This window comes from Colossoma macropomum, unplaced genomic scaffold, assembly GCF_904425465.1.
Source record: "Colossoma macropomum unplaced genomic scaffold, Colossoma_macropomum, whole genome shotgun sequence".
Lineage (NCBI taxonomy): Eukaryota > Metazoa > Chordata > Actinopteri > Characiformes > Serrasalmidae > Colossoma > Colossoma macropomum.
Window position 1 is genome coordinate 39174971 of NW_023494791.1, and position 24932 is coordinate 39199902.

The window sequence follows — 24932 nt, forward strand, 5'->3', positions numbered from 1 at the left end:
AAACTTACTCAGTCAGGACTATATGACATGGCACGACGGTAATGGACGAACTTATTGTATAAAGACGTTTAAAGCAAAAGTTAAACCCAACAAGTCACAAGGAAAAACTGTGGATGTAAATGCCATGGTTCTCAAAAGGACTACAAATCCCAGAGTGCACCACGTTACACAGTGAGAAATATGCGGCGTATGCGAGTTAATAATTTTACTTTAGAACAATAAATCACGTAATTTTGAGATTAATGCTTTTTTTTTTAGTCGTGCAAAATGCGCCGTCACCGACACTTTTTTTTAGCGTATGAAGTTCCCACGTCTATGATTGGTGGGGAGGTGACGAGGCTTGTGGGTATTGTAGTAAATGTATTGAAAACGTAAGAAGTAGCAGGTAAGAGACTGAAAGCATTCCTGATAAATTACAGTTCCTGGTTTTATCACATTATACAAAATTAGTATAATTTACTTCACTGTAAACTGCAGTAGAGTACAAATCATAGATGCGTATAAGTAGAGAGTATAACAGAAATGTTTCAGTAATAATAATAATAATAATAATAATATAATAATGATAATAACAATGATAATAATAATAGTGAGGCAAGCCATACAATATATACATTATACATGTATACATAAACTTTTAAAAGCAATGCTGTGATAATATGATAATAATATAAAATTGTACCAAAATAACAATACAATAAAAATACATACATACATAAATTGCCAGTTGAATGGCATACTTTCAAACGGTTGATATCACCGCATCAATGGACAAGAAAATAAAACAGAAGCTGGTTTATTGGGTGGTTGAAAAGGACCTCCCCCCCATCCCCCAGCTGACTCACGGTTGACAAGGTCAAAGTCTAACTCACTGGATTTAGTGTCATGCAGCTAAAATAAAGAATGAAATAAATTAACAGGAAACCATAAATACAGATGTGTTCTAACAGGCGTTATTCACTGTAGCATTTTGTGAATGGACAGCTTCTTCCTGAATTAATCCTGTCTCTGCTCTTACTGTCCCTGTCAGGAGGAGGAGAGTAGTGGATTAAACCTGTGATATGAATACAAAATACCAGTGAGTTTAAGAGTGGTGACAGTGTGATAGCCTCAGTACTGTTTGCTAGTTAGCTTCGCTAGCACTGGAAGTGGAACAAGATCTAATGGTGTATATACACTAAATGTTATAGTTAAAATACTTATATAGGAGGTTGTTCCGCCATATTGGCAGGGTTCGTTCTTTGTTTACATGCTACAAATACTCACAATTGCTTAAAACTTAAAGACAGCTGTTTTATTGTGTATTTTCAGGCTTGTCGTAGTGAATCAAACAACATCATGATGAAATTAGCTTTATTGATGTTTTGGATCCACAATGACTCCCAGAGTTGAGTAATGATGCAAATAGGCTATCATATTACCTCCCCTTTTATTACCAGGCTTTGTTCCTAGCTGGTGTGTTTAAGTACCTGTTCTTTTGACTAATTTATAATTTCCAAGTCACTTGAAACACTTGTACAGTTTACAAAATACTTATTAGCATATGTCACTCAGTTATTACCATATTACCATAAATCTATTGGAAGATTTCACTCAGTTGCTGGCATATTTGAATTGCAGGAAGACTTTTAGCAAACTAATGAGAATATTACTGTACTATACTATATAAAACCCCATAAATATCCATATTAGATCACACATGGCTTGATGTTTACATCAAAAGGGTAGCAAATTTAATGTCTTTAAGAGAAACAGACGGGATTAATCATTGGACACTTCAGCTAATGTTACAGGCCTAGTCACAGCATAGTTTACTTCACCTTTAGTCAGAAAACAGCACGTTTGTGAAGAGTTAGTGAGCTGATGATGTGTCATAAATCCACTAAGTTCAGTTGAAAGTCCATGAAATCTATATTAGAGTATTAATTTAGCTTGAACTTGTGTTGCCACTTTTGCTGCAATGTTTCCTAAATGCTATTTGCCTACGGTTTTGTCTGAATAGTTGAATATGTCGTTCCTTCCTACCTGCTTTTCTTAATTTTGCCTTGATCTTTGCTCTGGTAGTCATTTGGCTCTACGTGCTAGTTAGCTGTACAAACATATTTAGTGAGTCCATGGGCTAGAGATCAGTCAAAACCAAGGAAAGAAGGCAAGAAAGAAAGATTCATTCAGATATTCAAAACCGTCCTAACTGACTAACCCTGCCACAATAGATGATCGCATATGACACATTTTGTCATGACATCTTATTCCTAACTCCTGTAGATCACATTCCTAACTCCTGTAGATCACATCCAGGTGCAACATAGTGAAGCGTTAATCCCATCTGTGTCATTGGTAAAATGACTGTATTGTGATTCAGATGCAGACTTGTTTGGAGTGTTATTTGTATATTGACCCGTGCCACTACCTGTAGCTCAGTTATACATATAACTAACCTGCTTACAAGTGTTGAAAGTGTGAGTGTGGTAGCGCTACGGTATTTGATTTGTGTGTTGGCTTTTGGCTTTCATTTGATGTTGCCTGTTGGTTGCGCCATTACAAGTTTGCATGAAGCAGCACAATGGCATTTGTCAGTGGACAGTGGACTAGGAGTGATTCATTAAAAAAGAACTGATTCAAAACAACAATTTATTCATGATTCGGGCATCATTTATACACAGATAGAGTTAACTTATATGGGGGGAGCGAGATTGAAGTAGACAATCATTGCAAACAGACGTCATCTTCACTTGTTAAATGTTGTCGTAGATACAGTGGAAATGATAATAAAATTTATCGAACTAGCCAAGGAAAATGAATTGTATAATTGTTTGATTGACAGTTTGAAAGAACTGGTTTACTTAATTTAATATAACTTCCCATTTCTATTGTGTTACAGTTACAGAAACAGTAATCAGATTACTGATAAAAAATACATAAGCTTTATAAAAATTGGATTATTACTAGCAGGAATACATTAAAACCTCTTAACACTCCTGGTGATTTTTCTGTTCTAAGGTCATCTACATGAACCAAATCTTCACTTTGTAAGTAGCCTTTATTTATCTGACTGCCACTCTTAAAATAGCCCTAATTTCTGTTAGCACTGGGATTTGCAATTTTATAACTGCCATACATTCACTGTCTCACACTATGGTTACTACCACTGATGGCAGCTGTGGTGTAAATACATACATTTGAAGGTTGTAAGACATTAAAGTTGCTAGTTCTTTACTGTGTATGTTGCAGCTTTACAGTGAATCTTTCAGTACATTTTGTTTCTTCCATTTCAGTGATGCACAAAAAACCTACTCGAGTTAAATAGCTCCTCCTTGTGGAAAGCTTTGGGCATAGGCATTATAGGCATATTTGTTAACATACTAACAGATGTTCAACAGTAGAAACTGGTCATCTATTTGTCTGTAATGTTTCCATATATATTTGCTCTACTTGGATTTGGCCATTTTGCTAAATGTGGGATCAATGACTGTTTGGTAATACATGCTTTATTTTATTTTTTTATTCAAAGCTACACATTCCTCATTTGAATACTCTGGCAAAATGTGTCATGACAAATGGATGTACACATTGCAGCCATAAAGCAAAGACAAATATGTCACCTAATTTGGTTAATAAAACAGTGCAATTCTGTCAAAGTCGTCTTGTTAAAATTGTTCTTTTTAAAAAAGTAATCAGATTGTTACTTTAATACAGTAATCAATACAGTAATATGGTAATGTAATCCATATTTAAAGTATACCCTCCCAAAACTGTTTAGATTGACACCCAATTCACATATTTTCACTGACAGAGTCGAACGGAATCGGACGATTCATTTAAAAGGACAGTTCGAGGGAATCGGTTCGCTAAACTGAATCGAACTTTCCATTTCTGCTCCACATAGTGTATCATATTTCTACAGTTCCACTCCAACAGAATCGATTCATTTAAAAGGACAGATCGACAGAATCGGTTCATCAAATTGAATCGAAATTTCCAACTCTCCTCCGTATTTTGACGCTCGCTGACATAGCGAGTCACTTTTCAAGCGTTGTACTCAGACAAACAGAGTCGATTCATTTAAAAGGCCGGTCCAGAAGAATCGGTTCGCCAGCAGCTGACAGAAAAGCATTTGACAGGCCGGTTTAAACGTGGTCTCAGCGGCGCGCGCTCCTCTCTCCTGCCGTTGCTAGCCAACCACGTCACGACGCTCTCGTCGTTCGTCCCGCCCCTCCTGGACGGCGATTGGCTGCCGTGTGGAACGCCGCGGCGCAGCGGCCCAATGGCGTGGCCGCTCCCCCGCCGCACTCGGTCCGAGTGTCAGGGTAGGTTGCGCGGGCCGCACGGCAGCCTCCGCCGGATCCCCCCAGCAGGCTCCTCAGGTGAGGCGTCGCGCTCACCAGCGGTTTCACTTTCTCCTGAGTGTCGGGGAACGTCTTCGCTGTGAGCCTGGGGTTGCTCAACGCCAAACACAACAACCCGAAGCCCCCGCAGCACGGCACCATGAGCAAAAAGAAAAAGGAGTGGAGGGCGGAGAAAGGTAAAGGCATCTTCTTCTGCTGGACGCCGCACGCTTTGAGCTAGCTAGCCCCCTCTACTACTGTCAGCGCCGTTACTGCCCCCTCCGAGCCTCTGTCTGTGACGGAATTAAATCAGAAACAAGCAGCTGAAAGCTGTCTGTCTTCACAACCGACATAACACTGAGCTCAGAGCTCCACAGTCACAGACTCAGGGCTGTTAACGCCGTGTTTACACCGTGTTAGCGAAGTTGCGAGAATGTTGACAGTTGAATGTTGACAGTTGGCTTCCTATTCGCCAGCTTCTTGCTCGAATTTTCCCGTTCCACCGTAAATGGTGCAGCGGCAGAGGCGCCAGAATGTAACTGCTGCACCATTTAAGGTGGAACGGTGAAATCCGAATAAGGAGCTGACTTCAGCTTCGTTGCTGCTATTCTAGACTTCTCTCTCTCTCTCTCTTTCTTTCTCTCTCTCTCTGTGTGGTGAAGTCTATGCTGGCTTGTGTAATTAAGGGAACGCCTGCTTTCACTTGCTTCTGTTTGTGAATCGATTAATTACGCTGGCAGCGTGCAGGGCGCCGCAGGCAAACTGTCGGGTGACGAAGAGGAAAGCGAAACTCGTAGGCAAAGTGTTGTTCAGCTGCTGCTGCTGCTCAGAACTTTGTTTACGTCCACCTTACAACTAATGACCGACTGACGGAGTGACTTACTGAGACCGACAGCGCTGTAATGTTTGCCACATTAGCTTTCAGGTGCTGCTACTATGATGTACTAAGAGGCAGCACCGCTCGAAACCCACCTAAATGAACACGTTGAACTGAACTGAAATGTCTTCCATTGCAAGATCACAGTGTTGGGCGTTTATGGTGTTGGGCCACACTCTGGGGAACTTGGTTCCTTATAGCTTTTCTAAGGTCGCTGTGTTGGTCAGTGAGACTGAATGCATGATCACAGAGCGCCCATTCGTGAAAATATAAAATATAGGTGTGTTTTAAAGGGGGGGGGGTTCAAAATTTCTGGAAAACCTTTCTGTTGGGACAAAACCTAGTATCTCCATTTGTTGTTGTTGTTGTAATAGAATTTGTAAATATCAGCTGCACTTTACATTGTGTTAGAATTTCTGGATGAATGAACCAATAAAATGCTCCAAAACCCAAAATTATTTGGAAATAAAATTGTTTTACGTTGATTTCAATTATGAGTTAAGAACGTTTCTTCCTTCTCCTGAAAAGTTGAAACTTTTGGGCATACAAGGTTTTGTTCAGACAGTGATGATAACTAAAAATCATTACGATGTAAACTCTGTTTTAGAGAAACTTTCCAGTTTAGAATTACTCACAGTGGTGCTGATGGGAACCAGACGTCTGAATGCCTTTAAAAGCTGGCTCTCGACAAGTTATTACACAACATAGTTACAGATATCCTGCCTGATGCCTGAGACGTGGTTTTACGATAGTTTTAACTGTAAAGTTTTGGTCTAAAACCTTTTTTGCACACATAATCATGGTGGAAGGGTACCTGTGGTGTGCTGTAATGCAAAATAGTCCCAAAAAGAAAAGAACACATTTTTTCAGATTTGTTGCTGTTTTATTATCAACACTACATATCAATACTCAGAAGATATGTGTAGGTTCACTGGTCATTATGAATAGTAAACAAAACGGCTGTTTTTGTGTTGTACACTTCACGACCCCTGGTTCCTGTGAACGCCACTCTAAAGAAATCTGACTTGGTTAGTTTATCCGCAATGAACCACTTCACATCAACCCACTCTGAATGACTTTGTTTGCATCTCAGTGATTGAATTATTCAGAAATCTTGAAAAATCAGTGACATTCCCCTTTAAAGAGTTGACTTTTATATAGAACATATTTTGTATCAGCTACAACAGCCTGTCAGACCTCATCCTCACCAAAGAAAGTGGAAAGTGGAGCCACATCTTCAAAAGTGGTGGGACAAGATTTAATGAAGTTTGTGCGTTTATCTGTCATCATGTCCCCATGTTTACCGGAGCAAGTCATGCAGGTTTCACTTTTTTTGCCCCACGACCCCCACATCCCCTCACCTGAAATGGAGTTTTTTTTAAATGGTCTGTTTATCTGTTTAGATCAGATTACCTCAGATTGTTTCTTCTACAGCAGGCCCCATAGAAAGAAAGTCTGGGTACAGTAGAGGGTACAGGTATGGTGGAAAAGCATTAGATGTTGGGGTAATCTGCATTGCAAATCGACCGTGGTGATGGGGGCACCAAGGAGCAAGTCTATTTTAAGAATCATCAGCAGTTTTAGAAGTTTAGAGAGAGATAAACAAAGCGGAAATGCAGTGAGGGCCTGCATGTATGTTAAAGTGCATGGTCAGATTTAGAAATGTGTGCCATGTGGGAGATGAGTTTGTTATATTCACTGTTCTCCACTGTGGGGGTGAAATAGTAGATGCAGACAATCACTGTAACTCTGAACACACTGACCCTGATTCATTACAGTAGCGTACAGGCAGAATCTAATCATGAAAACAACTATTTTGTTATTCATCAATTTCATGTTTGGCGTATCTGTATGATCAAACTCACGTCTGGTAGAAGTGTGTGAAAATTTGAGTGTAATAGTTTAATAACCTGAAGAAAATGCTTGATTTGTAATTAACTAACCAAACTATTATTGATATCCTCTATGATATAAATACCAAGAATGAAAACAGAAAATAGCAGTAATACTGATACTGGATATACTTGTTTTACATGCACATTAGTGTAAACAAATGCTGCAACTGTTCAGTTTTCCATTTAAAGACATTTTACACTGTGGTTTTGTTATCTATGACTGATTTGTCTTGTATAACTACTATGACCAAAAATTAAACAACATATAACATGGCTAGTGCAGAAGACTCTCATACACAGTAATAATACAGTATCTAAATATGTTAATTTAGATAACAATCACACCAGAAAACAAAGGCATTTTTTAATTTTGCTTTTTTTTTCTTTCCAGTCCTGATTTTAACACTATAAAGCTTAGTCAGTAAGGGGAGAATTGCATTCCCTGCTCCACCTCACACTCCACCTACGGCAGCTGTTAGCTCACAAGCTGCTGAATGCTGCCGTTTTATTGGCCGCTTAGGAAAACATCTGCATGACTTAGGGACGTGCTTTATGTAAATATTTAAAGGAGGAACTGAGGCTGGCGCTTGATTTCATGCACAGAAGCTGATGAACCGGACGCAGAGTAGTCCATCATTTAAGGTGGTCAAATCTGCGCTCTTTTATACACAACATTAATGAATAAGGGCCACTGTCTTTACAGAGATGTAATATGAGTCAACCATTCTTTTGAAAGCCAAAAATATTGGACACATATGAACAAGCACTTTAGGCTGTTTTGCTGTCATCACACTCATGTTTTTTAAATTTTAAATCTAAACAGACATACAGACAGCTTTGGTACTCTGAAGTTGGCAGGGTTTTAATCAAATTTAGTGTTGCCCTGTATGTGGTTGGTTGACGTGTTGCTCCATTTTTGTGTTTGCAGTGTCAAATATAAATATAGTTGTGGCATATTTTATTAAACATATTTACATTATGCAATTCTTAATTTTAAAAACTCAAACTACTTTAAAGAATGAATTCTCACAGAGCTTTTTGGCTGTGTATATATACATATATATATATATATGTAAACATAAACATATGTTTTTGGCGCCGTTAGGACAGAGACAGCTTCTGCATCTGGTGGCTTGCATTTCATAACTAGAAAGGAAAAGTTTGTGAATGAACTTTTAGTTGGCTTGACAAAACCAGCTAATAAGGCTGGTTTAAGCAAAGGTTAAAGCAGTTGCAGAACACGGTGTGTTGCTACGAAGTTGCTTTGTTATTCCAGCCTATTGTTATTGTGTTGTTTAGTGGTTGTTAGGTGGTTGCTAAGGTGTTGCTAGGCTGTTGCTGTGGTATCCCAGGTGGTTGTTAAGGTGTTGCTTGTATCCAAGTATGGTGGTGACATAAGAGGATTGACCCAAAACACTGGAACTCTAAGCCAAATCTTAAGCAACTCTTTTGGGTATAGGCTTTATGATTGTGCAGAATTTCAAGGTTCTAGCTCGTAAGCTGTAGGATGAGTAGCACTGCAAATCTTTGACCACAGAAGAAGAATAATAAGAAGAAAGCAAAAAACACTAAGCTGAATTCTTCAAGTTAACTTAATGTGTAACATGTTCAGGTTGATGACATTGTCTCTACAGTACCGTACACAGTTCTGAGTTTGACTTTTAGAAATACCTAGAAACTTCCTGTTGATTCCACTGTTGGACATACAAGGAAGATTTCATGGATTTTTTTGTGTGTGCGGGTTGTACTTTGAAGTCTCTCTGTGTAAACTGTTTCTGATGAAATGAAACATAGGGCACGTGTAGTAAATATTTAATAGAGTCGTGTGTCAGTGTATTACAGTGCTCTAAACTGGGCTAATATCACTGAACTAGATGTGGAAGTGTCATAACAGGGAGATGCTTATTTGCAGTGGAGCTGGAAAAACTATTTATTTTGAATGATTGCTGTAATCCACATCAGTATTAGTGCCTTGTTGTCGCCGTGTGCTTGACGGCTTGGTTAGCTAGCAGTATCTTCCAGCAGGATAATGAATACCAGCATGAATGCAGACTGTTATGATGTGAAGAACACTTCTGGAGCAATCATAAACATTTCTAGTGTGTGAAAAAAGTGATTCAGCTCCCACTTTTGCAAACTTTGATTGGTAAACTGTCTAAAAGAAAACTTTATGTGGGTTCTGGCTGCATCCACAATGGGTAAAGGCTGCAAATGCATTTTACTACTGATTACATGGCATTTTTAATTGTTTATTTGTTTGTTTCTACCTCCACAGAGCGCTTACTCAGTCTTGGACTGGAGGAAAGACGTAAAGAGTACGGCAACTATGTGACTTTGGAGAAGATAACCCCCTGGAGGCGACATGGCAAGGGTACAGGTAAACCCTGCTTAAGCTTAAGATTGTGATTTTTACCTTACGAGTGTGTAAAAGTTTGTGCACCTCTGGCCAAATAATATATTTTGTTGATTTATGAAGTGAAGTCAATATGACCTCTGCAGCAAACTACTTTAAAAATAACATGTTTCTGTAGATGTTAATGCACAGTGAATTCATATTTGAATAACTTAAAACTTATAATTAATAAAAAAATAAAATAGTAATTGTGGGCGATGCAAAAGTTTGGTCACTGTAAGTACAGTGTAAGTACTTAGTATTACCACCTTTGGCAGATAACTGTCTAAGAGTCTTTCTGTTTTTGTTTTGGGAATTTCACCCATTCTTCCTTTCAAAACATCTGTAGTTCTGTGATATTCTTGGACTATCTTGCATGCACAGCATGTTTAAGATCTAACTACAGGTTTTTAATGATCAAGTCGCGGGACTCTGAGACCATTCCAAACACTTCAGCTTGCATTTCTTGAAGTAGTTCTTGGTGGATTGTGAAATGGTGTCTTGTTACAGAAGGCAGCGTCGTTTTACCTGCAGTTTTCTGACTGACTGTATCACATTTGCTTCCAGAATTGTCCTACTATTTAGTGTAAGCCATTACTCAATCTACCTATGCAGTGTTTCCTGTTCCGCTGGCTACTACACAACCCCAAGGCATAGCAGGTCCACAATGCTTGTTTCCAAAATGCCTCTGGCTTATCTATCTGTTGTTTTGCATGCTTCAGTTGTTAACGTTTCTGATGAGGTCACAGGTTTTACAATATTTCCTTCTGATGACTTCATTTAGATCATATTAGTGCAGAAATGCTGCACAGTAGAACAGTGCACCATCACTAACATGCAAGCTTAATCTTTCTACAGGTCTTTTGCTGTCATATGGGGGTTTTGCTTTGACTTACTGGCCACCATATAAGGAGTTCTATCTGAGAGTTTTCTTGGTCTTCTAGATCTTGTCTTGACTTAACTGCCATTTTGTAGTGACATTTCAGACATTGGAAATTGCAAGCTGAAAGCACTTTATCTTTTTATAGCCTTCACCTGCTTTGTAGTCATTGATTAGCTTCATTTTTTAGAACCTCAGCCAGCTGCTTATATGAGCCTAATGGTTGCTTAGTGTTAGCGCAAAGTTTGAAGAGTCAGAGAATTTATTAGACTCTGGAATTTCATGACCTGGCAGTTCCTAATGATAATTCTTGCACTGAACCAGTCCTAATGAGTCAGTTATGGCATAATGACTCAATTAATTTAGACTTCAATTAAGACTTTACAAGTGGAAGGGTATCCAAACTTTTGCACATGCCACAGCTATTTTATTTTTTTCCATTTTTTAAGTTACTGAAATATAAGTAACAGTGCATTAGTGTTTGCAGAAGAAAAATATTTAAAAACAGTTTGCTGCAGAGGTTGTCTTTTGCCCAAACTTTGCATAAACCTGTACAGAGCCAGTCACTTATTTACAGAATAAATAAGAAACAGAACCTCAAAATTCACATGGATTAGCGCAGACTGTTATGACAATGCTTAATTTATCTCCCATCAATGGATATTGCAGCTAAAGCTTCTGCTATGGGAAACTGAATAGAAATTAGCAGACCTCCAGGTTTTTAAAATGATGCCTTTGTTGCAGAATTACTGCTGTTACTACTGATTTTTTTATATATTTTTCTGACCTTTTAACTAAACCTCAGGCCTAACTGTTTTAACTGAACTAATTTCAGGCCTCATTAGACTTAAAGAAGGGCTTCATACACAAAATGACTTGGACTGTTACAAAGGAAAAAAAATCTGCAGCTAGTGAACATTTTCCTGGAAAGTGTTTAAACAGTGACTTTGACCTCAGTTTGTATTGTCTTATGGGTTATTCTCACTTCATGACAAATGCTGGGACCCAACTGTAAATAATTAAAATGACTGAAAAATAACGAAGCCTAAAAACCCTGAATTCATTTAACTGATGTTAAATTGACTTTTCGTAACATTTTGTATTTCCCCAAGAATAGACCAACTTGTCATCACTGCAGCACAATTGGCTGTGTTTACATGCAAAGATTTGTGCCAATCCAATTGAAAACATTCTGATTATAGATGAAGACTGAGGTGTTTATTTGCTCACTCTGCTCAACAATCTGATGGAAAATTTCTGTTTACATCCACGCTACAAGAAATCTGATCTACAATTACACGCATGTGTAAAGTACAACTTAGTGTAGATGTTACCATGACAACGAGCATCACCTGAGTCCAGTCAGAGTGAGACAACCGGCAGTGAGCAGTGCTTGTGTTTTTAATTACTTTAAAATTATTCAGACTCAGGAAAATGTACTTCATGTGTACTTCTTAAAGAAGGCCGAGAGGAAGACGTCGTGTTCTGAGACACATAAGCTGGACGTCCGTCCCACCACTGCTTTTTAAAACATAAACTTTGTCTCCTCTGCAGACCAGTTTCTGCTCGGGAGTTGAACATGCTAAACATTTGTGAACGCGCATGCGTAGAACGTACACAAACTTTCTGATTGGGAATGTAATCGGATACAGGCCTGTAAATAGCTATCATTCTTCTATTTAGCTGCTTATTTATAGGTTTACCCACCTTGTTCAATCGGTTAGAAATTGTATTCCGAGTGGCCTCAATTGGACTAGTCTATTCAGACTGAGGTGTATATGTGGACGCATTCTATTCTGATTGAGCTTTTAGTCAGATTATTAACGGATTATTAGACTGCATGTAAACATGGCTAATAAGGAAAAACTATATTGTTCATTATTTTATTTTATTTAACTTTTCCCCAAACTTTTAGTTTCATAATCTGAATGCTTTTGTCAGAATGGGTATTTTAAAGGTATTTTAAAAACATATATTTTTTCCAAAATATAGTATTCACTATGTATTATCACATTACTGCAACACATTGACAGTCATTGAGGGTTTCTTATTTGTGCCACATTGCATTGTTTACAAGAAAAATGTTCAGGAATTCAACAAAAAAGACAAAGAAGCATTGAAATTGGTGATGAGAAACATATATGTGTACACAAGGATTCAGGATAAAAACTTTAAAATAAGCAAATTAAAACTTGTGTACCATATAGAGAGTTCCAGTTGATTATAACTGACACTAAGTTATTTGGATATTGTTCATCAGCATGATGATTAAGACACTTTAAATATTTATAGACGTAGTTCAAGCATTTATGGACGTGGCTGTTTTGTGAGAATGACCCTTATGCTTATTTTTGCCCAAAGGTGCCAAGATTCTTAAAGCTAAAAGCGGACGCTTCGCTAAGGGACTGTATTCTGGTCTCAGTGCTCTGAGGCAACTTGACCTAAAACACATTTAGACTGTGCATGTACAAAGATTAAACAGTTGCAGGAGATGAGGAAGAGGTGGGGATTGCGAGTTCTCAAAAAATCACCTGCTAAATTGCTAGTAGGTGATCTTATGCCAGATCGGTGAAGTTTTGTAACTGTCAAGAACATGTGTACGTTTCCCTCAAAGCACTGAGCTGGTTGTTTTATACGTTTGTATGAGTGCGTCAGGCATATTTGTGAAAATGCTGCATTCTATTGTTGTGTTGAGTCTCCATTTATAATGGGGAACTGAAGGCCAGACTCCAGGACAGTTAATGTTTCTTTTCTCACACCTTCAACAAAACCTGGCAATAAACTAATTAGGTGAATCAGGCCTGTCTGAGCAGGAAAATCACCAAACTGTGCAGGAATCTGCCCCCCACCCCTTATCTGAAAAATAGGCCCTTTTGAATATTGGCCATTCTCAGTTTTCTGTCTGTAATGCTTATGATGATTTTTGATGGACGGTTTTTAGACATTTATAATGGACCAAAAGAATATTATATAATTTTTATTGTATTTGTTTTCATTAATTGGTTTTAGTTATTGTGTTCTGGTGTGCTTGAACTTTTTTGTGCTTTTTTAATTTTTGGTTTTGATTGACTTTTCTTGATTGTCTTGTTTGTTTATTCATTTTCATTATTATTATTTTATTATTGTTTTTAATAATTTTCTTATTTCCATTTCATGCCTTTGTTTCATGACCTTTTGTTTTCTCATGCTGTAAATTAGGATTCTCCATCAATGTATTCAGAGATGAAATAAAGTTTTGAACTGAATTAAATTGAATTGTATTGATATGTACCATAGACTAGCAATTCCACTCATGTATTTTGAATAGCAAGGGGCAGTCGTACCAGCTATACTTAGGTTCAGACATAAGCTAGGGAATCACATAGATATGGTCATATGTAAAAATTTGGGTGCCCCAGTCAAATTCTGTGTTTTTGTTGATTTTCTAAGTGAAAATAAGTTAACAAAACCTCTACAGTATGTTGGTTAATTGTTGTTTAAGGCATACTTACTGTTCATTTGCTGAATTTAATATGTACGGAAAAAATAAAACATAAAAGGTTATGGCACATTTAATATTTTATGTTTTTTTGTTTTTTTTCCCAACTTAAAGAAATTGTGCAATAACAAACTAACTTTGCAGAAAAATGTCATATTTAAATGTTTTCTCTGTTAAGTTCATGTGACTTATTTTCACTCCAGAATAAATAAAACGCAACGTCACTGGGGGTGTTCAAACGTATACGTTTGTATCACAAAGAAGACAAAAGCACGACCCAACTAAAAATGGATAATTGCTAAAATTATAAGATACATTAGCTGATAAATGTGTGAAACTGAGAGTTGTAAGAGAATTGACATTTGGCCCACTGAAAACAAAACGCTTCCTTGCTATACAGTGAAAGAAAAACAGTTAGAAGACAGCCTGTAGTTTAAGACAAGCATGGGATGGGATACTTTAATAGATACCATTCTGGCAGCTCAAAACACGATCCTGACTGTGGTTTTGGCCAGTGTTTTTGGTTACAGGCCTTGAGGCATCACGTTATCTTCTGTACTGCACTTTTAAAACTAAAGGTTTTTAAAGTATTCTTAACTTGAACACATGAACTTTATTTACAATGCATTAAAAGGTTTTTTAGGGAAACAAAAGTGGTTCTTCTGTGGCGTCGCTCCAAAAGGCTCTTTTTGGCACTTTCATTTTTAGGTGTGTAAAGGTAACACTTCCAGAAATGAGATCAGCATCTTTCAGAGTGAGACGAAAATTGTTTTTTAGATATTTAGGAAGTACTTCAGTTCCCCAAAAGGCTCTTGTTAGTTTTGCACAGGATCTACATAGCTACTGCTTCAGTAACACCCTACTGTTGGTTTATAAGCCAAGATATGAGCTCAGAGCATATTACTGACCAAACAGTTTTCATCAGGCTTATGATGGATGCTTCACTGAAGGCTAACAGGGGGCTCTGGAGTAGGGCTGACCAATTTGGGGGAAATATCTGAATTTACATATAATTATTTTCTATAAATTAAATAAGCTCCAGGCCTCCAAGTTTAGCACATCAGTATTTCTGTCTTGAGGCTTAAAGTCAACATGAACCAGAAATCATGGTGCCTTTTTCTTTCTGTGCTGTGATGTATTAATGAGTGAAACACAGTATCAGGGAGGGGGACTGAGCTAGCTAAACTTTTTTGAATGATGATGCGTGGAGGTGGTGGGAAGGGTTAGGTATAATATGAAGTTATTGGTTATTGGATATTATTGTTTTTTCCCTGCCCAACTGGTGCACGGTGATGTAATCAAAACTCAGAAGTTATTTTGGTGTAGGTAAAATTCCTTATATTTTGATGGATGATTATGGGAAAACAAGAATTTTGTCTTTTAAATGGTGTGATATGCCCTGTAAAATAAAGTTAACTTAGTGGTAGCAGAGTTGCCAGGTATTACTGGGGTTGATATTTACAGTACTGTAATGTTTGTTTACAGTATTGACAATGTACTGTATTTTTAAATGCAGTACAAAAGCTGTATTTTTACAAGACTGCATGCTGACCGTAGTATGTTACTGCAATCAACAATATCCACTGTTCTCAATACTGTCTCTATATAAATATATTATAGCTGTATAGTATTAAACTTAGTGTGGGAAAGTGAATGTACATCAACGTTAGCTTGGTGCTAACATGACATAACAAATCTCATAGAGACTAAGTCTCATAGCTAGCTGAAATTAGCATTGGTAGCAATGATATTCAGATACTTACAAACAAAAAAGCATATTTACAAGGTTTCTATGTCAAAGTCTGCTATATAATGATATATCTGACCAGAAGAATTACAGCATTGCCATAATAACATTACAGTAGCTATAAAATAAGATGTGTGAAACAGTGTAATCTGCTTCTACTGTAAATGTCTTCCTAGAATGTTGTACTGGATGCTGTATAAAACACATTTAAACTATCATACTGGCTTTAGAAATGACAAAAAAAAAATCTTTATATTGTGATGTATTGTTTAATATAATCGTGGACATGAATGAATGAGATGAAAAAGTTTTGTTTTGATTTCAGCTTGACTGTAATGCTGAATGTAATGTGCCAGACACCACTGAATAATCTATCATATAAAATTATGGCTTTGTGATTTGAAATTGTAGACTTCTAAATCAGGATTTCAATATAATAATGCTTATTTGTTCAGCCCTACTCAGGAGGTAGGATACCTGCCTAATACACATTCTTAAAATGAAGATATCTAAATGGTTCTTGACTGGAACATGTAGTTCTAGGAAAAGCCTTTATTTGATATGGAACATTTACATTATATGGAGGTTTTCTTCTTTTATTGTCTCATTTACAAAAAAATAATTATTTAAAGAACCATCTGTTGAAAGGTTCTTTAGGGAACCAAAAGTAGTTCTTCTATGGCATTGCTCTGAAGAACCCTTCTTGGCAGCTTTATTTCTAATGAGTGCACGGTCGACCCTAATACAGGCCCTTCAGGTCAACTTTGCTAGAGGAACGTGATGTTTAGTCTATTTTCCCAAAACATTGGGTGGTAGAACCAATTCCATGTAGAGCAGAGGATTTTGCTGTTGGGGAATGCCAACACGAGGCCATGGCAGTGACTCGGTGTCAGCTCGTAATGATGGTGCTGCCCTCTTTTCCCCTCAGTGCAGAGCAGCTGGTTTGGGTTGCTAATTTGTTAGGCCGCTAGTCTTTTATTGTCAACATTCTTCTATGATTTAGAGAAACTAAGATGGGTCCAAGGGCACTGAAGTAAATTAATAATTTTGCATGCTTCTGTCTGGAATTGGAAATGCTGCCCACCTGGGTATGCAACTGTTCTCTCACCAAGCTTCCTCATTGCTTATAAAATCCCAGGCTGCACAAACATTTTATTCACAGTTGTGATAGAAATAATCAATGAAATGCCTTCAGTGTTATGATATAGGCTAATATGATATTTGAGTATCCATAACAGTTAATGAACAGTTGAAAGTTGATATGAAAAAAGAGTTCTTACTCATAATTCCCAAGAGTGGCGCTTATCTTATTAAGAATTTAGGCATAGCTGTAGGCTAACTCTTGCAGGTTGCACTGGTGTTAGCAGGCTAAATCATTCAGTAGCACAAGGGAAAATTTGCACATTTGAAAACGTTTTATTTTTCAAATTTAGCCAAGGTCCCTCGGTCACTGTGGGGTTTGAGGTCAGATGAAGGACTTGAGTAACAGAGCTAACACTAACATTAAAGATAAATGGTGAGGACGCTTTGTCTTCTTAACAAGTTTTTTCTAATCAGTGGATGATGCAAGTTTCTCAAGGTAACATTGAGGACAGCGTTTTCTTTTTTTCAGCGACATCTTTTCTGGATTTAGTTAACTTTAGCTTGAGTTGTTAGCCTTGTTAATGATTGTTAATTGTTGTTACAATAGTGTTATTACCAAGGCTTGCAATTTATAAAGCCCATGAACAAATCACTGATTTTCTTATTGTGTAATGTAAGCGTCCTGACTATGTTCTGGATGAGCCTCTGTGAGTGTTTTGGATGAATCAAGGCCTTCACACCATCTAACAAAGGTCAATTATTTTGGTTAAAATAACGCAGCCTAATCATTAACCATATCACATTAATTGTTCACCAGTGGTTTTAATATATCACAAAGCATATCGCAGTATGCTGCAATAAAATAATGTAATAATATGATATTTTGTCCGTATCATGAAGTCCAAGTAAGCAAAACAGGTTTTGTTTTTTATTTTTAGCATGTGATTGTTGTTCAATTTGCCATAATCAAACATGGTCGTCTAGTCCACTTTAGTTACTGTGATAAAATGATGCTACCTATGAGCATACTGAAGGAAACCTGACTCAATTGATCAATTTTATTTAGTTGGTATAATTCTTCCCCCTAATCAGTTACTCAATTAATTTATGTGCTGTCTTTGAAATATTCACAAGCTGGACATAACAGAGAGGATGTATTTGGGCTTGGAAGAGGATTCTTCCCAGAAACACCCACCATGTGGCTTTGCCTGATGTCACATGCTTGCTGCTGAATGCACTGGAGAAATTGTAATGAAATCAGAATATTTGCAAAGGAAATTATGTACAGTGTGAAGTACGTTTTCCTTCCTTAGTGGTAGAATATTAGTTTGTGTTCATGATCATTTGACAGAGAACCTGATAGTTTGTATGCTTAGTCATGCATTTGTACTATTTAACACACCCATATGCAGAGTAGTAGATGCCAGTGTTCTATTGTTTGCCCAGATTTGCCCAGATTGGCCCAGATTGGTTTATTCTGAACAGTTGCAGACCTAATAAGATTAGAAATAAACCATTCAGGTGGTGGTTGGGCTTAAAAACAAATTTATGCAATTTTCCCCTAACTCTAAATACAGTCCTGTAGTTTTGCACTGGAGTTATGAGGCTTATGTAGCTAACAAGTAATGGCTTTGTGCAACCTGACTACACAGACTGCATATCATCACACAGTCGCCTCAAACCACGTCTCGTTGTTAAGTAATTGCAACCAGACTTGCTTATGTAGTTTTTTTGAACACCATAAACATACGTTTTGTCTGCAAAACTTGTGATTGCATAGCTAAAAACAGTAGTAAATAATTTTTTTTTACAATAGACATTACTATCACAAAGCGAAGTACAGCAGTTTCAAACAAAAGAGTGAGATCAGAGGCTGTATTTCTATTTTTAGTCCTGAGTTCTGAAAAGAGATATGAAAAAGTCAGGACAAGAATTTTTGTCTTTTGTTTCTGTAATAATCATATCTGGAGTTAGAATAAGATTAGGAGCTTTTGTTCTGTAATAGCTACTGTCCTAAATTCAGTCCTAACTGAAGTTGTCATGGGGACTGAACAGATAATACAAGATTTCAGAGCAAGGATGTTTCCTATCTCATCTTTGAAGTTAAAATCTGAGAAGGTCAAGATCTCAAAAAACATCTGATAAAGAAAAAGTTAGCAGCACAAAATTGAGTGTTTTATTTTTCAAAAGTTGCCAAAATCCTGTGGTTTGCAAATAAATAGTTAGGACTCTGTTTTCTAAACGTTTTTTTTTTTTTTCAGTGGATGATGCTCGTTTCTCAAGGTAACATTGGCAACAGTGCTTTCATCATTTCTGTTTCTAGTTAATGTTAGCTCGAGTTGTTGGCTTTGTTAGTGATTGTAAATTGTTTCTACAGTACTGATATCACCAAGGCTTGCAATATGTAAAGCCCTTGAATATATCACTGATTTTTTAATTGTATAATGTAAGCAGATTAGGAATTCACACTGAATGTACATTGTGAAGTATGTTATACTTCCTACATGGTGTAGAATCTTAGTTTGTGTTTGTGATGGTTTGACAGAGAACCTGATAGTTTATATGCTCAGTTGTGAATTTGTACTGTTTAGCTTCCCATGTACACAGTAGTGGATGTCAGCGTTCTATTGTCTGCCCAGATTGTTTTATTCTAAACAGCTGCAGACTTAATGCTGTTTGCTGTCTGGTGTCGACCAGAGGAGGATGGGTTCCCCTTTTGAGTCTTGGTTCCTCTCAAGGTTTCTTCCTCTTGCTTTTAGGGAGTTTTTCCTTGCCACTGTTGCCATTGGCGATGCTCATGAGGGCTTGGACCCGGATTTTTCTGTAAAGCTGCTTTGTGACAACACCTATATAAATAAACTTTGACTTGACTTAATAAGATTAAGAATTAAGGAACTGGACCATACAAGGGGTGGCTGGGCCAAAAAACATAATTGTGCAAGTTTCCAAGTGTAGTTTTGCACTGGTGATATAAGGCCAATGTAGCTAACAAGTAATGGCTTTGTGAACTTGGATGACTAAACCATAAAACAGTTGACTCAAACCACATCTAGTTGTTAAGTAATCTCAAACAGAGAGGGTAGGATTATGAATTTAATAACTGTTGTTCTGTAATAGTTATTGTCATGGTGACTAAAAAGATAAGTTAAGATTTCAGAGTTAGGATGCTTCTGTAATATAGCCCCAGATGAGGGACACACGGAGGAGTCAAGAAGACTCAGAAGAGGAAAGGAAAATAACACACATAGGCACTTGGCTGATCTGTGAAAAAGCTAAAAATGTTTAAAATCTTAATTGATTTGATTTTTTTGTTATACTAGAGGACAGTCCCGCATAGAGGACATTAGAAATATGATTACAAATTTATGAGATGCACATAATTTTTTCTCCATGACATTTTTGAAGGTTTAAAATTGTGAGCTAACAACTCATACATGCAAACAGCTAGCTGACAACTCATAATGTACTTGTTTTACTTCATGAAGTAATTTTTCAGTTGTGTTGCATTTTTAAACATTAGAGAATGTCATGGAGGTAAAAGTGAATTCCTTTTTAATGCAACCATCTTGAAAATTACCAAAGGAATGTTTTGCATCATATACACCAGTGGTTTCCAACCCTGATCTTGGAGGACCCCCAGCCCTGCACATTTTAGTGGTTTCTTTTCAAAATGCCCCACAGATATATGCCATAACCTGTATTTCTCTTGTATTTTATTTATTCCCTGAGTTCCTCTTATGCTGTTTGTGGGGATTTATGTGCCACAAACAGTTATAATTCATTTTACATGACCATCATCCAACCACTTTTTATCCCTTAGAATTGAACATGCTGTTTTTGTTACTGTGCATTTAAGTGTAGTGTATATATAAAAGAGCCTTCTTTTGAGTCGCTGCCCTGTATTATGCCTCATTCAAAAAGTGGTCTGGGATGAAACGCTTGTTATAACTTAAGCGTAAATGGGTAAATCGAATAGGTGGATTATGTAAATGTAATGAGTTCGAGTATCATCATAAAAACCACGTTTCCATATGTGGACTGTATGAAGTGGGCAGTGAACGGTATGTTTTGAAACTTATAGTTTACTTACCATTACCATTCAGCTTTGAAACTGTACTAGTGTGTAACAGTGTTTGCCGTTATTTAAAGACCAGACTGCAGTCAAATCTAGTTCTGCAGTTGGTTTTGCTGGCAGTACTACTGAAGCTCAGTAGGTGGTAGTAATGCCTTCGGTGCTGTCTTGTCTGACAGGCCACAAGATAATCTTTACCTACCCTTTTCCATTAGTGCTATTTACTGGCAGTATGTTACCTGCATCCTGCCAGCAACTGTATTTTGAGTGAGCAGCTGGTTCTCTCAGACTGGAGTCTCAGAACAGCTGTCAGATTAATCTCTGTCACCTTGCGGTTGATTTCAGTTCAAGATTTAAAAGACTTGTTGAATTCAGTTTTAATGCCTTTACTTTCTAACTTGACTGCTTTAACTGATGAATTCAAAATGATTACATAACATTTTTTTTTTCTTTATTTTATTCCTTTGATTAAAGATGAATGCATAGTGACATGTTATCAGTTTGGAAGTATAGTATCCTTTTATTAATATTTTTTGCATTAATAGACAAGGGTTGCATTAGGGCTGTTATGCATGGATTAAATGGGCTTTCCAGCCTGAAACTAGTATTTAACATGTTAATTGTCATGTTTTGCTGTGTTCTGTAGTTTAGTATTGCATCATTCAGGCTCGTTGGTTTGATGGAATTCACAATTTTGTAATATTTTCAATAATCAGTGTTTTCTTGCTATAATACCCAGCATGCCTTGTTATTTCCAGGGCTTGGGCCATAGGGGCATAAAAATGTGACTGGATTCTGGCCTCTCTGCTGTCACTCACCACCCACAAGCATGCCATTGTTTGATATGCAAACTTTTCACCTCGCCAGTTTAAATGCTGAACATGCCACTTGTGTGAATTGTATAGGCTGGTATTTTTAATTTTGGTCACTGCTTTCAACAAGCAGAATTCTGAAGATGAAACACCTTTTCCAATAGCAGGTCATGGTCATTTATATACACATATAGTAGTTTTAGACATGTGAAAAAGTTTTGAGAGTGGTGAAGTTGGTTTTGTTTTCATGTATATGATTCTTTCTTCAATAGCTTTCAAATAGTTGTGCAAAAATGTTATTTGCAAACAAGACAAGTGGCTACAACATTTAAATTGATTAATTTACCTCTTGGAACCCCTGAATGTCTTAAAATCAAAACTCTGTGAGGGAGTCCCTGAAAAAAAAACTCATTATCACATTTTGCTGTCTGTTAGGGTAAAATAGAAGTTAAAATTAAATTAAATTAAAATAGAAGAAAGTTCTTTGTTTAGCTGCTTCACCTTTAGTCTCAGAGCTTCTGTCCTTGGTATTCTTAACTGACTAGAGACACAGCACCAGTCTGCCTCAGGGTGGTGCTGTAGCAAACTGGTTCACCCAGTTAGTCTTTCATAGCCTAGCAGCTTTAACTGTACCTCAGAAAAACTTTATATTATGCCATAGCATATTTGTAAATCTGAAAAACTTGCCCAGTTTCCCATGAGATTTGGTGGAAAGAGTGAATTGATACTCATTTCTCAAACTGAAGACAAAAGAGGAGATGTGTAAGATTCAATAAATGGGTGGAAGAGTGCACTACTAAGCTAGAAAAGAGCATTTCGAAAAGAAGACATTTGTGGCAAAATGTTTGGCATCAGCACTGTGGTGAGTGAGTTAGCAGCCAGCTAATGCTGGAGTAGCCAACCAACATGGGACCCGAGAGGGTATTTCGTACACTGTGTAGAACACGTTGAAGGCAAAAACAGATGTCTGCCAAATTTAGTACACGCTGACTTTTTGACCTTGTTATGGTAAGCAATGGGTTTTAAACAAATAGGTCTAAATATGTTGAAAGCAGTAAAACTTTTGGCACATATGTTTCACTTATAGGCATAGTTGTTGAACTCAATAAACTGAATCATTCTAGAGCAGTTATGTGGTTGCTGCCTAGTAACATGTTTACCTTTTAACAAATGTATTTAGAGATATTAGGAGTAATTGTGGGGCTCTTTGAATTTAAAGGCTTTTATTTAGCCCCTGAACAATTTAATTTCCGGTCAAAACAGCTATTAAGTACAAGTTATTAATTTTTAGGAGATATTTCTGAGGATATTAGACATAAAATAATTCCATTACATAAAGAAGAGCAAAGTCAAAGGAAAATACATGAAAAAACTGGAGGATAATTATTTTTTCGTAGTACTTTTGGATAATTTCTGTTGATCTATTCATCATTAAATTTTTTACACATTATAACCTTTTCAAATTATGTCAAAAAATGAAAAACGGCAAAAATGGAGATACAAGGGTTTATCTCAATAGCAGCTTTATGCAATGTGTGCCTGTTGTTCATGTGTATAAAAACAAGTTTAAACAAATGTGTATTATAGAAGATTTTATGGATTGATGAGTGTAACTTTATAATTGAGTACTTCGATTGTGAGAAGCAGAAAATGCAACCGACTTCTAAGACTGAACTTTGGAGGTGTGGAGAACCCTTTTTGCTAACCGAAGGAATAACCACTGTTACTTTGCTTTTTTCAGCACCAGAGGAAGAGGAGGACCATTCCGCCTCATTGTGTAACAAAGTCTCTTTGTACAAAGGTGACATCACCATCCTGGAGGTGGATGCCATTGTGAATGCCGGTAAGTTCTTACCCTTTAATCTAAATCTGAGCTTCCGGATGTCACCGTGTTTCAGCAGGCTGTGCGGTTTGATTCTGGTGAAGCGGCACTTGTTGTGCTTGGCTGCCCTCTAGTGTTTAAATGTGTTTATGCTTTTTCCTGGACAAACACTGAGGTTTATGTTGTGCGTCTCCAGATGTTGTGCTGAAGTCAGAATTGCCAAAGTGGTTCTTTAGAACAACATAGAGGAACCACCTTTTCTTAGATGCTTTTTTTAAAGCATTTGTAGCCAGGGGCACAGGAAGGTGTTTAAGTTAGGGGTTTTGAAATGGTACATGCTTAAGATTCAATATTCTAACACACACCAAAAGGGCAATATAATCATTTAAAAACAATTAATCTATCCAAAACATGGGATGTTATTATGTCAGATGCGTTTTGAAATGAAAAAAAAAAATAATAAGCCACTTTGGGGCTTAGAACTAGCCAACAATCTGTATACACTTTCCCTCTTTTGCCCCTCAACCTGCTTGTGTTTTAGTGGCTAACAGTTGGTGGGTTGGTGGCTCACAGCAATAAAACTGCAGAGACTTAAACAGTGCACGGCTACTGCGGATATAGAAAATAAATAGAAAATAAAAATACAAACTCAATCATAAAACAAGCTTGTGTATGTCTTTACTATGCTCAGATTATAATTGTTTAATTATTTTTTAGCAGTTGCAATTAAACAGTCCAAAAATCTGGAGTCTCCAGCCCCCTCAGCACCCCCACTTCCCATGTCCTTGTCTATAACACCAGAGAACAATTTATTTACTTAAGAGACATTGATTTAAAACATTTGCTCAAGCAACTTTTTATTGGATTTTATTATCAGTGACTGAATCAACAGGTATAAGATAAAACATTGAAATTACTGTCTGTGGTTATTGATCATATAGTACTGATGCAGTACAAAGAGATTAGGTTTAAAAATGCTCTAAACAAGTATTTCTTTAAGAAATCCTCAGTTGAAAGGCTCAGGTGGTGCTTCTATGGCAGTGCTCCAAAGAACCCCTTTGACAGCTTTATTGCTAAAAATGTGGGTCACAGACATGGAAGATTTCATTCTAAGGTACGTCAGGGAGAAAAAGTGAGGTCAGGATGGACTTTGTCTGGACATGCTCAGTGGAAATAAGAGAGTTGTCATTTTTTTCCTTTGCATGAGTTTCTGAGCTTGCCTGCCATACAGATCTCACTGGTACTTGCACTTGAAATCATAAGGTGTGAAATCCTATTTTCTGCAGCACACAAGATTTTCTTTTTCTTTTTGCCCCAAAACTGGTGCGTATGCTTTATCTAGCCTATTCAGCTGCATCAGTGCTCTTTAAACTCCTCAAGAATCCACATGTGAATTGCTTTCTGCCAGAAAAGGAGATTTAATAAAGAAGGAGACCTAAGCTTACCACAAGCAAAATGATTGTTGACAGAACCTGAATATAAAACAGGGATTTATCAGCCTGGATGTCTAGATGCGTGCTGTTCTGGTTGTTTGTCGTCACATATCATC

The 24932-nt window shown here is 37.1% G+C and overlaps 1 protein-coding gene across 2 annotated transcripts in view; it reads left to right on the plus strand.

The window, feature by feature from the left end:
* Positions 1-4307: 4307 nt before the first annotated feature.
* macrod2 (mono-ADP ribosylhydrolase 2) overlaps positions 4308-24932 on the plus strand; it is a 1059267-nt gene continuing 1038642 nt past the window's right edge. The window contains exons 1-3 of one of the 2 annotated variants that reach the window (XM_036575072.1): positions 4308-4522; positions 9373-9474; positions 23303-23404. In XM_036575072.1, the coding sequence (XP_036430965.1) occupies positions 4486-4522; positions 9373-9474; positions 23303-23404 (241 nt within the window). In that variant the 5' untranslated portion in view covers positions 4308-4485. The remainder of the gene's footprint in view (positions 4523-9372; positions 9475-23302; positions 23405-24932) is intronic. The other variant, XM_036575073.1, reaches the window with a different exon arrangement.